Source organism: Miniopterus natalensis, chromosome 9 (genome assembly GCF_054644295.1).
Source record: "Miniopterus natalensis isolate mMinNat1 chromosome 9, mMinNat1.hap1, whole genome shotgun sequence".
Lineage (NCBI taxonomy): Eukaryota > Metazoa > Chordata > Mammalia > Chiroptera > Miniopteridae > Miniopterus > Miniopterus natalensis.
The window spans coordinates 58,331,209-58,346,581 of NC_142089.1; the positions used below are offsets into that span (position 1 = coordinate 58,331,209).

Genomic DNA, 15,373 nt, shown 5'->3' on the forward strand with positions numbered 1-15,373 from the left:
CAGCCCACTGTCTGTGCTGTTAACTGGCCTTGTCCCATCACCCAATGGGAATTGGACTTGGGGAACTGCCAGAAGAAAATTATGATACTCCTATTGCTGTGAGTAAAGACTGGCCTTTTTCTGTAACCCAAGAGCCTTATATCTTTTGCTATATCCATGAAACTTGCAAGTAGGAGACTTAGCTAGCTTGTAAGCACGTTTCACAGTTCTTGACACAGGTCTTTCTTTAAGTTAGTGCCCTGAAGTGGGAACCATTGCTTTTAATAATTATTAATAGGAATCATAGTACTGAATAAGTTTAATGTATAACAAGACAAGTACATTTTCAGTGTCAAATTTTGACCTTCAGATATTTTTAAGAATGTCTCCATTAGCCTAGTTTTCTTTCTATCTTTAAGGTATTCATTTTAAACAAACATTTTTGTGTGTTCTTTTTGCTCTTATTTTTCTCAGACTGTGGCACCATTAGAAGGTAGTTTGATCCAAGGACAGATGGCAGAAAGTGCTGAAAAAGAAAAAATAAAATGGACAACCACCATTATTATGAGCTCATCTCTTAAGGTAAAGAGGCATTTGGGCCATTGATCTTTAATTTAAATATTAAAAGTGGTAGGATGATATTTTAAAAGATCCTTAGCTTGATTATCCAAAGTTCTGTGGATCTGCAATTACATAAGTTAAATGCATTTTAAAGATTAAATTATAAACTTTACTGCATCCATTTCCAACATCCTACTTCTCTAAATATTTGAAGGTTGGAAATTTTCTAAAATTATTTTTTTCTCTCTAAGCCTGTTCTAATTGAGATGTTAAGGAAATCCAGAAACAGTAACATATATGCACATAAATATTACTTAAAATGTTTTGAGAGATAAACAAAAACTGGTCTGCCTAGTCTCAGTCTAGTCTAGGCATCAGGAGGAACAGTCAGTTTGTCGTTTCCTGAGTGATTACCTATCTTTACTCTCTGACTGCTTTTCAGATTTTGGCACTCTACAGTTTAAAGTATGAATTTCTTTTTATCTTTGAGGCTTCATGAATCTGTGAATTGGTGTTACTTTCTTATTCATTATCTGCTTTAATATTGCCTCTGTCCTATTCCCCTACTCATTCCTATTACATGTGTGTTAGATCATCTCACAATATTCTCTGTGCATTTTGACTTCTCTTTTATTTTACTGTGTCTTTGGGCTGCAATCTATAGGTAATTTCATCAGTTGTGTCTTCCAAGTTAGTATTTATCTCTTTAATCCTGTTAAACTTATCCATTGAGAATTTTTTTCAGTTTTGTTTCACTTTTTTCAAATTATAAACTATACATAAAGAAAAGTACATAAAAATATATATGAATATATAGACACAGAATATAGTGTGATGAAAGCCTGGGGGAGGGTCGGATGTGGAGTGGAGGGGATCAATGGGGGGAAAAAAGGGGGATATCTGTAATACTTTCAACAATAAAGATAATGTTTTTTAAAAAAGTCATTAGGAAAAAAAAAAACCCGATGAGGGAAAATGGATTATTCAAAAAATATATATATGTGTATATATATACACACATACATATATGACCATTTAACATACTTATAGAGAGAATAGTATGTAGTTAATCACATCAACAAAAAGGATACTACTAATTCCTTTTCCCCTCAGGACTTCTATTAATTAGATCAATGATAAAATACTAATTATATTAGATATTTATAACTTTTATTCATTATGTAAAATGTGTATAACATTTACAATTTTTATAACCATAATTTCCACATTTATTTTAATATTAGTTACACAGTTAAATGGATTCAATGTTCACTTCTAGTTTTTATGCAAAAGATCTCTTTCCAACACCTAACATTTTAAATGATCCATCAGATAAGCATCAGGCATAGATGAAATGTTCTTTCCCTGGAGGAGCCCAAATTCTCAGACACTGTTTTTAGATATGTCCCCCATGGTAGAGGGTCTATTCTTTTTCATGTGTTTTATTTGGAGTTACACATACCTCTTAGTTTCATAAAATATAAAATTTGCTTTTGTTTCTCATTCTCCTCTGGCTTTTGTGTACTTTCTAAAGAAAGGAGGAGGAACCACCACTTTTATTCCAATAGGTCCTATTTTTAATTTTTTTTCTATTTATTGATTTGAGAGAGAGAGACATCAGTTTGTTGTTCCACCCATTTATACATTCATTGGTTGATTCTTGTATGTGCCCTGACTGGGCATTGAACCCAAAATCTTGGTATATGGGGACAACTCTCTAACCAACTCAGCAACCCGGCCAGGGCCTATTTTTTAATATTTTAAATGGTGCTTTGTATCCCATCTGTACACATAAATCTTTTTGTTTTTTGCTAATTATTGTTTTAGAAAAATTCTTAGAAATAGAATAGTTGGGTTAAAAAAAGAGGCATGCACATTTTAGGACTTGGATATGTATTGTCAAATGATCTTCCAGAATGTGTTTATTTACACTCCCATCAGGAGTACATTGGAGGGTCACCTTACCCTCAAGTTTGATAATTCCAACTGTTATCATATTAAAATCTTTGCTACTCTGATAGCTTATATTTTGTGTTTATTTGATGAATAGAGAGATTAAACATTTTTTCATATACATATTTATTAATTTCATTTTTTCTATAGTTGTCTTTTTTCTATTGGCATAAAAATTAAATTTTTAGTCTTTCAAAATATTAAAAATAATATACATTTGTATTATAATATTGATTACAAATTTTCTCAAGTTTTTTGCCTTTCAGTATTATTTTTTTCTCAGATATGATTTAAATTTTTTTCATATTATTCCTATTTCTTTCTATGTACCGAGATAGTTGATGTTTTGTTGCTATTATGAAATATTTCATAAATTATATTTTTTTCAAAAATTTACCTATTTCATGGAGGTGATTAAATTTATTAAGTTGAACTTTATGAAACTGCCATTTCTGTGATAAAAATTTCTTATTGGCATTCTTTTAATTTTCTAATAAACTCTGTATCAGTTATTAGGTGCCCTTCTATATCTGTTATTAGGTTCATTTCTGTTTTTATTTATATTTTCTTTTCTTTAAATAGATTTGCTAGGCAGAACACTAGTTTTACATAATATTAATAGATGTTACGTTGTAGAAAGAGGTATGCAATAAATTTTATTTGGAATGCTGGTATAAAAAAAGTTTTACAAGTTTTTTTTACTGCATTACTCTTCAGAGCTTTTAATTGCTCAAATGTATTGTAATTTCCCCCAAAGGAGACAAAATAGTATTCAGTGTTTCCCAAGCTTATAAATAAGGAATACCTTTTAATATCTTATGGGGCTAATATTCCATGAAACATACAGGGGTAGACAAAAGTAGGTTTGCTGTGCCATTGTGACATTGTTTTGAGTTAATAAAGCTATGTTAATAATCATAACCTGCATGTCTTTTCCATATGAACAATTATAAACCTACTTTTGCCCATTGCTGTACTTTGGTAAATCTAGTCTTAGCTTCTGGTTATTTTGAAAAATTAACTCTTCAACTTACCTATTTTGTCTTAACTAAGTTCTTTCTAATTTTGTCTTCATTCTTTTCTTCTATCATTTTTATTATAATTCTTTTAGTAGGCTCCCCCAATAGGGTAGAATTGAAATTCATTAGCATGGCATACATGGGTCCTCATGATATGCCAACATTTATTCTAACACTGTCCCCAAATTAACTGACGTATATACACATTACCACATATACACGTTACACACTTACACATAAGTCTCATGCTTTTGGCTCTGAATGACTTTATCTATGTTATTCTTTCTGTCCAGGCTGTTCTCACATTTGTCGTCTTCCTTCACTTGTCTGCTTAATAAACTGCTTGCCACTTTAAAGATTTGACTCAAATTTTATGAAGCTTTCCTGACTCATATCTGTCACAACACACCCTTTTTTGTATAGTTTCTGGTTCTTTGTCAAAATTTTCAACCTTGTCTTTTATTTTCTTCAACATAGCAGCTATTTTAAGGTATATATCCGATAACTTCACTGTATGTATTCCCTGTGTGTCTGTTTATATTTCCTGATGTTTCTGATGGTTCTCTTTCATGTAATCTTGACTCTTTGTATGTCTCATTACTTTTTATCGTGTGTTAGAATTTATATTTGAACATTATTTCTAGAAATAATTTGAGGCCTAAAGTGGTGTTCTATTTCTCTAGTAAAGTCTTCATTTTGCAAGAGAATTAAACCCCTAATGCCCTAAGAGGTTTGCCAGATAAAATACAGGACACTCAATTAAATTTGAGTTTCAGATAAACAATGAATTTAGTATAAGTACATTCCAAATATTGCATGGGACATACTTATGCTAAAAATTATATTGTTTATCTGAAATTAAAATTTAACTGGGTATTCTATATTTTTGTTAATCTAGCAACCCAAGCTCTAAGGTGTCTGTTGTATGTAAAAATGAACTTATTTCCTATGCATCTAGAATGGTACTGGTATAGGAGAAGTGAGAAAATAGTCACTGAAATAATTTTGTTTGTTCTGTAGTTCAAATGAGGAGACCTGATTGAGAAAGGCTGCTCTAGGGAGTGATTCTGAAAGGTGCTTGGGAGCACTACTAATACAGTATCAACTTAATACAGTTTCAGGGATTGAAATGATTTGAAGCGAGGCTACAATCCCTGTGAGAACTGTTCTACTTTTGTCAAAGGCTCTGTTTAGCCTCTCATGCGTCTTCCTTAATTGGCTGATAGATGCCCTCAGGGAAAATATGGCCTAAATGCTTGTCTCATATCTTTAAATTTCTGTATAGATCTTGGTCTTGCAATTTTTCACTATCCTGCTAGCTCTCTAATGCATTCAGACAGATTTTAAAAATTGTCCAGTTTTGGTGCACTTTCCCTCTCAGGAGCACTCCTGCACCTTTTCCTTCTCCCACTTCTTCCCCCACAGGCACACATCTCCTAAACTCTAAGGAACCCCATTAGGCTTGCAACCAGGGCAGTGGTGGGCAGAAGTTTGTCCTGGGCAAACTCCCTGAACCTCTTGCCAAGGCCCCCTTTTGTGACTTAGTGAGCCAAAGCAGCCCAGCCGAGGCTCATTTTGATGTCTAGTCCCTCTCCTGTTATCCTAGACCCTTCTTTATTTCACTATCCCCAGCTTTAATAAACATCCTCTAAAAAAAATGAAAAAAGAAAAAAATGTCCAGCTTCCCAGTTGTCTTTAGCAGGAGGGTTGGCCTAAATTAGTTAGTCTGCCATCGCTGGAAGCAATGTATAATTTTAAAACAGCAGAAGCTCATGGGAAGTGTCATACTTGAACTGTAGGTCAGGATCTGTTTGAATGGCACAAAATACTCCCTTTAGGAAGGAAAGGAAGCATGTATTTTATGCCTAATTCTAGCCTGTGTGCTTAAAATATACATGATCTGAGGAAAAAATATAAAATAAAAATTAATATACCTAAGGGATTTTTATGTATTTGGAGAATAACAAGCTTGAGTTTTGACCAATCAGGAAATAATATTAACCACTTATGTTTTAGTGTCTTGGGTATTATGATCTAATTACTTGGTGGAATTGGAAATGAGATGAATTTTGAAATGGTTAGTATTTAAACCAAAAGTTTAGTTGCTGTTTTCAGATATATTTTCTGACTCAACTAAGGCATATTTTAAAAGTATACTAAAAGTAACTGGAAAGTAAACAGGTGAATTTGAGAATTGGTTGTCTGTGGTATTCTGTGCCTGGCACCTCATGGTTCTGTCAGCCATCTAAGAAACATACCACCACCCACATTCCTGTTACACAGTGGTACCTCGGTTTTCGAACGTCTCCTTTGAGGAACATTTCGGGTTACAAACGCCGTAAACCCGGAAGGAAACGCTTCGGTTTTCCAACCCGCCTCGGAAGTCGAACACGCCACACGGCTTCCACTGAGGGCAACATCCTGAGGCCCGGCTGTCGGCTGTGGATCCCTTGGTTTTCGAACATTTCAGAACTCGAATGGTCTTCCGGAACGGGTTACATTCGAAAACCAAGGTACCACTGTAAATTAATGCATGTCAGAATCCATCTCTAAGTTATTATTTTTAAATATGTTTTTATTGATTTTACAGAGGGGAAGGGAGAGGGCAAGAGAGAGAAACATCAGTCAGTCCCACACACACCCCAACTGGGGATGGAACCCACACCTGGGCATGTGCCCTGGCCTGGAATCAAACTGGCATTCTTTTGGTGCATAGGACAACACTCAACCAGCTAACTGAGCCACACCAGCCAGGGAACTAAGTTTTTTGTTTTAAAGTTTGCATTTACTCTGGTTTTTATAGTTTAGTTCTTTAATTATGTCCTTAATTTCTGTCCCTAAGTAACATAATTGTAGTATACAACTCATTTTCAAACCTGCAATGATTGTGTTTGAGCTGAATTAAATTTTTTTTTAATGTTTTTCTCCATAGAGAGAACATTTAGTCTGTCTTTTGATGATCAAATCTTTAAGTGGTATAATTATAAAAGAAGCTGCTATTTTAATGTATCAACTATTTTTTAATCCTCGCCTTTGGTTATTTTTTCCATTGCTTCTCAAAAAGAGGGGAAAGGAGGGTGGGGAGAAAGAGACAGACAGAGAGAGAGAGAGAGACAGACAGACAGAGACAGAGACATCAATATGAGACACATGGATTGGTTGCCTCCTGCACACACCCCACCTGGGGCCGGGGATCGAGCGTGCAACTGAGGTATGTGTCCTTGGCTGAAATTGAACCTGGGACCCTTCAGTCCACAGGCTGATGCTCTAACCACTGAGCCAAACCAGCCAGGGCAATATATTAGCTTTAATAAAAAACTATTCTAAGCATGTCTTAAGTTTGTATTTCTGAAAATTTTTTTAAAGCATTGTGAAGTTGCAACTGCCCTAGAAAATCAAAGCCACAAGGTGCGGTATTCAGCTTCAGTGGAAAATGGATCAATTATATTTTCTCGTACTGGTACAGTATATTTGCTAACTGCCTTGTAAGATTTAAGTTTCTTATAAAATATGTATGTATACGTTCTAATAATTTGGTAGTTCATTAACCAAGTAATAAGCTTAAGGTGTTATCTTTTGAAAGGTAAATGTATAAAACTTGGTTGCTGCTGCAAAAGCAGTACTTATAGCCAATTACAAAATATATCCCCTTTTAAGATTACAGTTGTTGAACTAAAGCTGAACCAGTGGAATCTGGTAGAGGATGGTAAAAACTACTTGCTTTGGAACTAAGATGAAAATAGAACAAAGCCACCTTCCCTATAATCAATACTTCTATTAAAGTATTACCCATATTAACAAAGAAGCCAACATCACAGTATTGGTCAAAACCCACACATAAAAACAATATGGGAGAATATTTTTCATGATTTTGTACAAGGTGCTGAATATAATATAAATACTAACTAAAAGAACCAAATGGGGACACACAAGTGTTCCTTAAGTCAGAATACTGTGTGACTGTGAGTCATGGGCAAAGTACAGAAGGAATTAGATTAGGATATGAGGCTGGGGAAGGGGGCAATTATATTTGTGCTTGGAAAAGGATAGAAGTGACAAAAAGAGGTGCAGGTGACTTTATTAGAAGGGTTGCAAATGGACTTACACTCCAGCAGATGTTTTGGAAGACAGGTGGTTTCAAAAGCTTCCAGGCTAAACATAGTCCTACCTTAAACTCATCATTCCCTGTTGAACAGAGTCCTCTAGGGAGAAGTAAAATGTTTGGTGATCCCACTATGTGCCTTCACCACTTTATATACAGTATCTAATCTTTAATCCTTTCAACAAACCTATTGAAGAATTATTCCAATTGTACAGATGAGGCAATTTAGGTTGAGATTAATTGCCCAAGTTCCTCAATTAGCATAATCAGTTTCCTTAGATTATGTCTTTTAGAGAACTGATTTTATCGTGTTTTAAAGAGCTAATTAGGTCCAGTTTTTCTTCTGGACCATTCTTATAGGCCTGATACTGTTCCAGAGATCCTAGGTATCTGCTTATTATAGTTTATGTTCTGGTACAGAGGTTTCTCCAAGAAATAATTGGAAGCTTAAGACTACCTTTCTTCAGTTGATTTTCAGCTTTTAAAAATCATTGTAACATGGAAAGTTAACCTTTAAGTAAAATTAGGCATTACCCTCATTGTGCCTTAGTCTGAAAAAGAAAATGGTTACTGACCAAAAAAGTTTTTTCTCCCTATATAGAGTAAGTCATCCTTTTATACAGAGCACTCCAAAGAACCACCTAAATTATTTTGTTGTATAAGAATTTTGTTGTAGTAATTTCTACTCCTTATGGTTTAGGGCCTGGACACTTAATAGCTATGTTATACTTAAGAGCTATTTTTATTGATCTTACTGAGTTTATAAAAAAATTTGATTTTAATGATGTTTTATATTACATTCACCTTCCCTAGGAGTTGCATTTTTATTGATGGATGCTAAAGAATGCTTTATTTCAGCTGAAGAAATATTCCTAGCCAAAATTGAGAAGTTTATTAACATTCACCGAAATAGTTTTTTGGTTCTGTCTGCTGCCCTCCATGGGCTTGAGGAATGGAAACTGATGTTCAGGATTCAGCAGAGGTATGCAAGAGCACTAGACTTACTTTTCATAAAATGCAGGCCAAACGGCTACTCTGTGAATCAGGGTGACAAGTTTCAAAGTTCATGCTGATTTCTGGGATTCTCCTGCAAGACTAAACCAAAGTAAACAGTTTTTATTCATTTAAGCTCTGACTACAAAGCCATATCAGTTCCTCTGTGAAATAAGGCAGGGCATGAATGAAGAAACAAAAGACAAGCAGTAAGAAGTTTGTCTCTTTTTCCCACTGAAGATAACACATTAGTAAAAGTCATATGATCTGTTTAACTTATGAATTGTTTTTCAGATTCCTGGGTAGTAACTTACGGATACTTCCAGTACACAACACAGTAAATGCTATTGATCTTATGTGCACTCTAGCTAAGGTGAGTTACCTAAGGAAAATAACACATACATACATACACATGCTCAATACACTTTTTTCTTGACTTGAAAATGCACACCCTCTTGGGCATGATTGACAAATACTCTGCTTCAGTTCCCCTCAGAGAAGTTGCTATTTCAGCACGCAACCCTTTCCCAAGCCTGAACTCAGCCTCTCCAGTCTTCTCAATTTATTTCCAGTAGCCACTACCAAAATGACTCATTTTAGGCCAAAAGAGCATTTGGCATATTGGTTACTTAAATTTTCCTTGAAATTAGAAGTATAAATATTAGTCAGGTTGTAGTCATCAACTGTCAGAGTGTAAACATACTATTTCATAGAATGATGTCCACCAGTTGTCTCCTTTCTTTTCATGCTTATCCTCCTGTGTGAAGTGTGCCCCCAACTCCCCTAGGCAGGCAGGTGTTCCTTACTCTTCACTTGGAATAGATCTCCATTAAAGCAATTCTTAGCATATTCTACTTTTTGGCTTGTATGTTTGAAATTCTTTAAAGACAGAGATCAGGTGTCTATTACTGTAATGACTCATATGTAGTATTTAGCACACAGAAAGTGATCAATACTTGAATAATTGAAAGTTAGGTATTTTTTTTTATGTGCCCCTATAAAAAGACCTTATTTCTGTAAATAATGTTGCACATCTTTATCTTTTCCCAGATTACCTCCAAACCATACATAGATAGCATCTGTTACAGAATGATAACAACTAAAGCTTATATCATTGAGCAAAGCCCTGTCTGGAAAACACTTCAAAAGATAAATCTCAGTGACTCATTTAACCCAAATTAGAGTATCAATTATAAATGTTCTTTTGGAAGAATATTAAAATACTTAAGACTGGTTGAATTATAATGTTTGAATATATATTTACATTAAATATTTAAAAAATTTTAAATAAAATATATACAATTAGAAGTGATTTTATTTTCAGGAGTTTTGCTGAATAATTCTTTTAATAATGTTTAGAAAGAATTGGAGTGATATCCAATTTAAAACTAGTTCTAAAATGCAGCATAGCATCTAACGAACATAAAGTGCATCAGTATTTTTATAAACTCATTACAACTATATGAATGAAGGTAATTCAACTACATTTTATGAAATTGTAATACAAAATTATTAATTTGTATTAACTTTAACAGTAGCATTTATTATATATGGGCATTATTTATCGTGGAGATTACCTTTTTAAAACCAAAGAATACCACTCATCCATAATATAATGTGTCATTACAGAAACATGAGAAAAGCTACCGTTAATTTTTCTATTGGTGTTTTACAGAAAAATTTTGTAAAAGCATTAAATCATAATGGAAAATATAGTATTTTACTAATTTTTATTTAAGAGATGGAGCTTTCACTTTATCCCAGTATTTTCTTCAGAGGTAGACTTTGTTTTTATTTCAATGAGTTCTTCTACTCGAGCCAGAACACTTTCAATCAAATCAAATGTGAAAAGTGCTGAATGTAGGACCTGCAATGCCAAGAAAATTTGGAGTTAAGTCTGCATTTAAAACAAAACAAAGTAAAAAAAGAAAAGACTTCAGGTGGAAGTAGCTCAGAAAAATTTTAGATCTACCTTAAGCTGCATTTCAGGAGGCATATTAGGGATCTCTTCTCCACCTACAGTTACAGAACAAAAATCTTTACACTTCTGGGCTTCTATAAGAAAAGAAAAAAAATCCTGTCATGTTTAAATATTAAAACAACTCTCAAGTTTCAATAATAAATTTATAAGTTACTTTCATCATTCCCTTATTTAAAAAATATGTCGGTTATTTGTATAAGTTAAGTTTAATAGCTCAGGGTATGCTTAAATCAAGCTATTAGCAAATATAACTATCAAAGTTCTGTAACATGTGAATTAATGTTTCTCTAAGTGACTAGCATTATTTTGGCATGTATAGCATGAATGAAAATTTATAAACGTTTTCTTCAGTATATAATCAGAATTATACACATTACACCAAAAAAAAAAAAAAATTTAATAATGCCTATAGAAATATTACCATAGTTATATGGAAATGATCACAAGATTATTGTAGTAGAATTGCTGACCTTAAAAAGTAATTCTGGCCCTAGCCCATTTTGCTCAGTGGTTAGAGCATCAACCCACAAACTGAAGGGTCCCGGGTTCCATCCTGGTCAGGGGCACGCTCCTTGGTTGCAGGTTTGATCCCCAGCCCTGGTTGGGGTGCATGTGGGAGGCAACTCATCGATGTCTCTCTGACATTGATGTTTCTCTCTCCACTCTCTGAAAAGCAATGGAAAAAATGTCCTTGGGTGAGGATTAAAAAAAAAAAAAAGTAATTCTGGACCCAAGATTCTTTTTTGTAATTTGTAAAGATTTACTTGAGGATGGGTGGACCAAACAATACCTAAGGAAATACAATGATATCCAAACAGAAACACTTGTATTACAATTAGATTCCCAACTAGGACTTGAGATTTTTTAAACCAGAATATGTTTCAATTTGGTTTAAATCTTTAACCCAATTTCAGTGTTAACTGGCTTACAGATCTGCTAAGAATCATTTTAATTATAAATAAAATGACTTAGCTGTCATGGTTCCTTGTTTGCTATAAATTAGACAAGTGCAAGATTAAAAAGTTCTGTATTTTAAATATAAATTGCAGTTTTAAAATCTGACTAATTTTTAGACCTAAGCAAAAATGAAATTGCACATTACCAACCTTGGCTATTTTCTTGGCTATTTTTAATTTCTGCTTCATAATGTGCTTTTGACATATTAAGTCCTGTATGGAGGGGCTTTAAGAAATTATTCTCAATCTTTCCAAGTTCTGTCCATAATCCAGTCTGTTCAGAAGAATGAATGAAAGAATTAGTTATTTGGTTCAGCAATTAGATTGTCTTTCCAGGTAGAGTTTACTGTTTACTAATACATCCATTACTACATCTAGTTATTTTACACAAATACTAATCAAAACAAAACTTCACTTTGGTCAGTGCACTCACTGCTGTGCCATTTGGGCAGCTCCAGGTTTTGAGATCTCTAAGAAGTTTTATCCATAAGAAAATTATCTGAGGATAATACACATGTTCTAAGACATTTCTCTTTCCCTATAAACATTCCCACAATGACTCTACCTTATATATTCCTTCAACTCTTGATTTTTCCATGGATACCCTTGTCACAGACCTAGTTCTAGAGGGTTCTTTCTTTCCTTGTTGATGGAAACTTTTCTAACACAAAGCTGATACGGATGTTCTTGGTGATAAATGTACATGGAGATTTTACCTACTTAGGACAGCTTAGGTTTATTTGGTCAAACCTATGAGAGGTTTTTATTCCAAGAGCATTTCTTCCCACAGTACTAAGGAAGGAGAGTCATAAAGTCCTAAATACAGTTTATTGGTATTAAGTTTCCAGGTACTCTTTACCAAGGAAAATATCTTATGTTAAAAAAAAAAAAGGAAACAGGAAATTCTGGTCAAGATGGTGGCATAGGTAAGCACGGTACCTAAATCCTCCCACGACCACATTAAAATTACAACCGAACTATAGAACAACTGTTCAGAACTGCCTGAAATCCACTGAACAGAAGTCCTACAACTAAGGTTATAAAGCAGCTGCCACACTGAGACTGGTAGGAGGGGTGGAGAATCGGAGTATTAATTTATATAATAGTTTATGTTCTGGTACCAGTCAGAAATGAAGAATACATTACAGCCCTTGCTGATGTGGCTCAGCTGGTTGGGCATCATCCTATGCACCAAAAAGTTACTAATATATTCATTTTCATTGGACATTTAGTTTTGAGGAAACTATTTTACATAATCTTTAAAGTCTTATATTTTCTTTTTAAAATGTGCCTCAAATGAAGTCAAAGTTTACTAATTACAGAGTCAATATATTTCTGAATATTGTCACTATTTACGGTTTCAGATCAGCAGCTCAACTTGAACATGGTTATGTATTTTTTACTTCTTTTTATCTCCTAATAAAAAAGATTGAGTGTAATTTTATACATGCCAGATGAAAGTTTTGCAACTGTCATGAATTTGAGAAAACAAGTATCTTCCTCAGTAAAATTCATTCTGAAAATAGGTTATTAAAATAATTTGATTGTAAAACTTAATTTTACAGACAGTGGGTACAGCTTCACAACTAACTACATATTATATTACTATAAAAATAAAAATGTACAGTGTTAGCTCTTCTCCTCTGGTAATGGTCAAACTGACCATTAAATACATCAAAAGAGATGTTGGTAAGCAATACACAACATCTTAGTCCTAGACAATTTGTCGTATTCCCTCTCCACTTGCTCACATTGTTCTTTGTAATTGGCCACAAAACTTGTTGCAATATCCGTAACTTTTATTAAAAATCTGTACAAGCAAACTAATATTTTCAATTATATAGTATTCCATTTTGTAAAAATTGCTGGTCTGACCCACTGAACTGACTTAGTGACTCAATACGTTTGGTTATGATCAGAAGTTTGAAGAACACGGCTCTAAATAATATACCTATTGGAGGAGTGGTGAGTCAGGGTAGTCATTCTTCAGCTTTATTGGATAATGCCAAATTGCTCTCCAAAAGGGAGTATACCAATTTGCTTCATTGCTGTTCCATATCCTCACCTATGCTATCCACCTTTTTCATATTTGTCATTCTGATGGGTATGAAATGGTATCTCACTGAAGTTTTAAGTTGTATTTCCATAAACACTAGTGATACTGGGCCTTGTGGTTATTAGCCATTTGGATTTCCTCATCTGTTGGTTGCCTGTTCAATATCTGTATCCTTTGCCTATTTTTCTGATTTGTGGTCTTGTTTCTCTTGCTTTATAGTTATTTAGGTATTTCTTATACTAATTATTAGATGGAGGGATAAAGATTTTTTCTCCCTCACTGTGACTTTTTTAGTTTGTACACATTTTCTTTTCTTGAATAGGTCTTAGTTTAAATGTCATTATTTCAGTCTTCTTGTTAGTACATACTATTCTTGTCTGTTTTGGTATTAAGGTCATATCTTATTAAATAGACTCACAACATTAGTTACAACTATTCTTTTTCTAGCCTTTGCAACATTTTATATAAAATTTGATTATCTGTTTCTTGAAATTATGATGAAATTATTTGACTGATTTCTCTTAAGACTGTGATAGTTTTAAGTTATATTTTCTAAGATATTCCATTTCACTTAAGTTTTCAAACTTACTGGTATGTTTTCATGTAAGTTTCATACTATTTTTCAACCTGTGCTGTATTAATTATACTTGTTTTTAACATATGTGTCTTCATAAATTTGTGAAATCTTGCCGGAAATTCATTAATAATTTTATATTATTTTCTAATACAAGCATTTAAAGCTGGAAACTTTTCCTTAAGTATCACTCTTAGCCATATCCCACAAGTTTTAACATATAGCATTTCGTTATCATTCAGTTCTAAATAGTTGATATTCTTTTATCATATCTTTAAAATAGATTTTATTCATAACTCATAATATGTAGAGGTTCTCAAACTAAGTTAAAAATGCAGATTTCTGTGCTTTACGCATAGGCTTTCATTAACAAGATTTGGGGCTGAACCTAGAACTTTGCATTTGTATATACCTAACAAAAAAATACCCAGGTAATTTTGATTAGGAATATCTGTTGAGAAACAATGATCTAGAATGGCCCTGTCCAATGCCAATGAGGAACTGAATTTTTAACTAAAATTTAAAAATTAACTTAAAATCTAAATAGTACTATGTGGCTACTATCTACTATATTGGACAGTACAAATCTAGGTCTTTATTACGACCTTAGTTGTTTTTAATGGTAGTAATTTAATACACAGCCCGTAATCATAAAACTTAAAACACGGTAATAAAACCACATGCCAAAATTAGGCTAATTTTTTGCCCATTTTGTTCAGCATAATTCCACAGTCTTTCATATGATGAACAACAGTAGTATTTTTAGAAGCATGTAGGAGTGAAGAAGCTATGGAAATAAGAATATTTTCTCTCTTCCCCAGCTGGTGTTGCTCAGTGGCTGAGCATCTTCCCATGCACCAAGAGGTCACCAGTTCAATTCCCAGTCAGTGCACATGCCAGGATTTCAGGCTCAATCCCCAGTACTGGGCATGCAGGCAGCAGCCAATTGATGTTTCTTTCTCTCCCTCTCTCTAAAATAAAAATTAAAAAAAAAAATTTCTCTCTCTAACATTAAGATTACGAAATCGTCTAAAAAAACTACAAAGAAAATAATTTTAAGATTGAATGTCTAGAAAAAGTAACTCAATATCTTAAACAGTCAAAAGGATAAAAATTTGAAATGCTCACACATGCTTGCTTTTTCACCCAAGTAGTCTCACTGATGAAGTAGTTCTTAAATCTTTTCAGTTCTAAAGCTT

General features: G+C 33.5%; 2 protein-coding genes across 2 annotated transcripts in view; one reads left to right on the plus strand and one right to left on the minus strand.

Annotated features, from left to right (window-relative positions):
- The first annotated feature begins 443 nt into the window (after positions 1 to 443).
- On the plus strand, positions 444 to 9,789 carry C9H1orf146 (chromosome 9 C1orf146 homolog). Its single transcript, XM_016197191.2, has 5 exons — positions 444 to 561; positions 6,879 to 6,972; positions 8,428 to 8,596; positions 8,902 to 8,980; positions 9,658 to 9,789. The coding sequence occupies exons 1-5, from the start codon at positions 493 to 495 to the stop codon at positions 9,787 to 9,789; spliced, it is 543 nt and encodes a 180-aa protein (XP_016052677.1). The 5' UTR covers positions 444 to 492.
- A 531-nt stretch (positions 9,790 to 10,320) lies between these two features.
- Positions 10,321 to 15,373, minus strand: part of GLMN (glomulin, FKBP associated protein) — a 29,508-nt gene continuing 24,455 nt past the window's right edge. Inside the window, exons 16-18 of the mRNA XM_016197190.2 lie at positions 11,695 to 11,818; positions 10,580 to 10,662; positions 10,321 to 10,474 (exon numbers count right to left, since the gene is read on the minus strand). Of these exons, the coding sequence (XP_016052676.1) occupies positions 10,358 to 10,474; positions 10,580 to 10,662; positions 11,695 to 11,818 (324 nt within the window). The 3' untranslated portion in view covers positions 10,321 to 10,357. The remainder of the gene's footprint in view (positions 10,475 to 10,579; positions 10,663 to 11,694; positions 11,819 to 15,373) is intronic.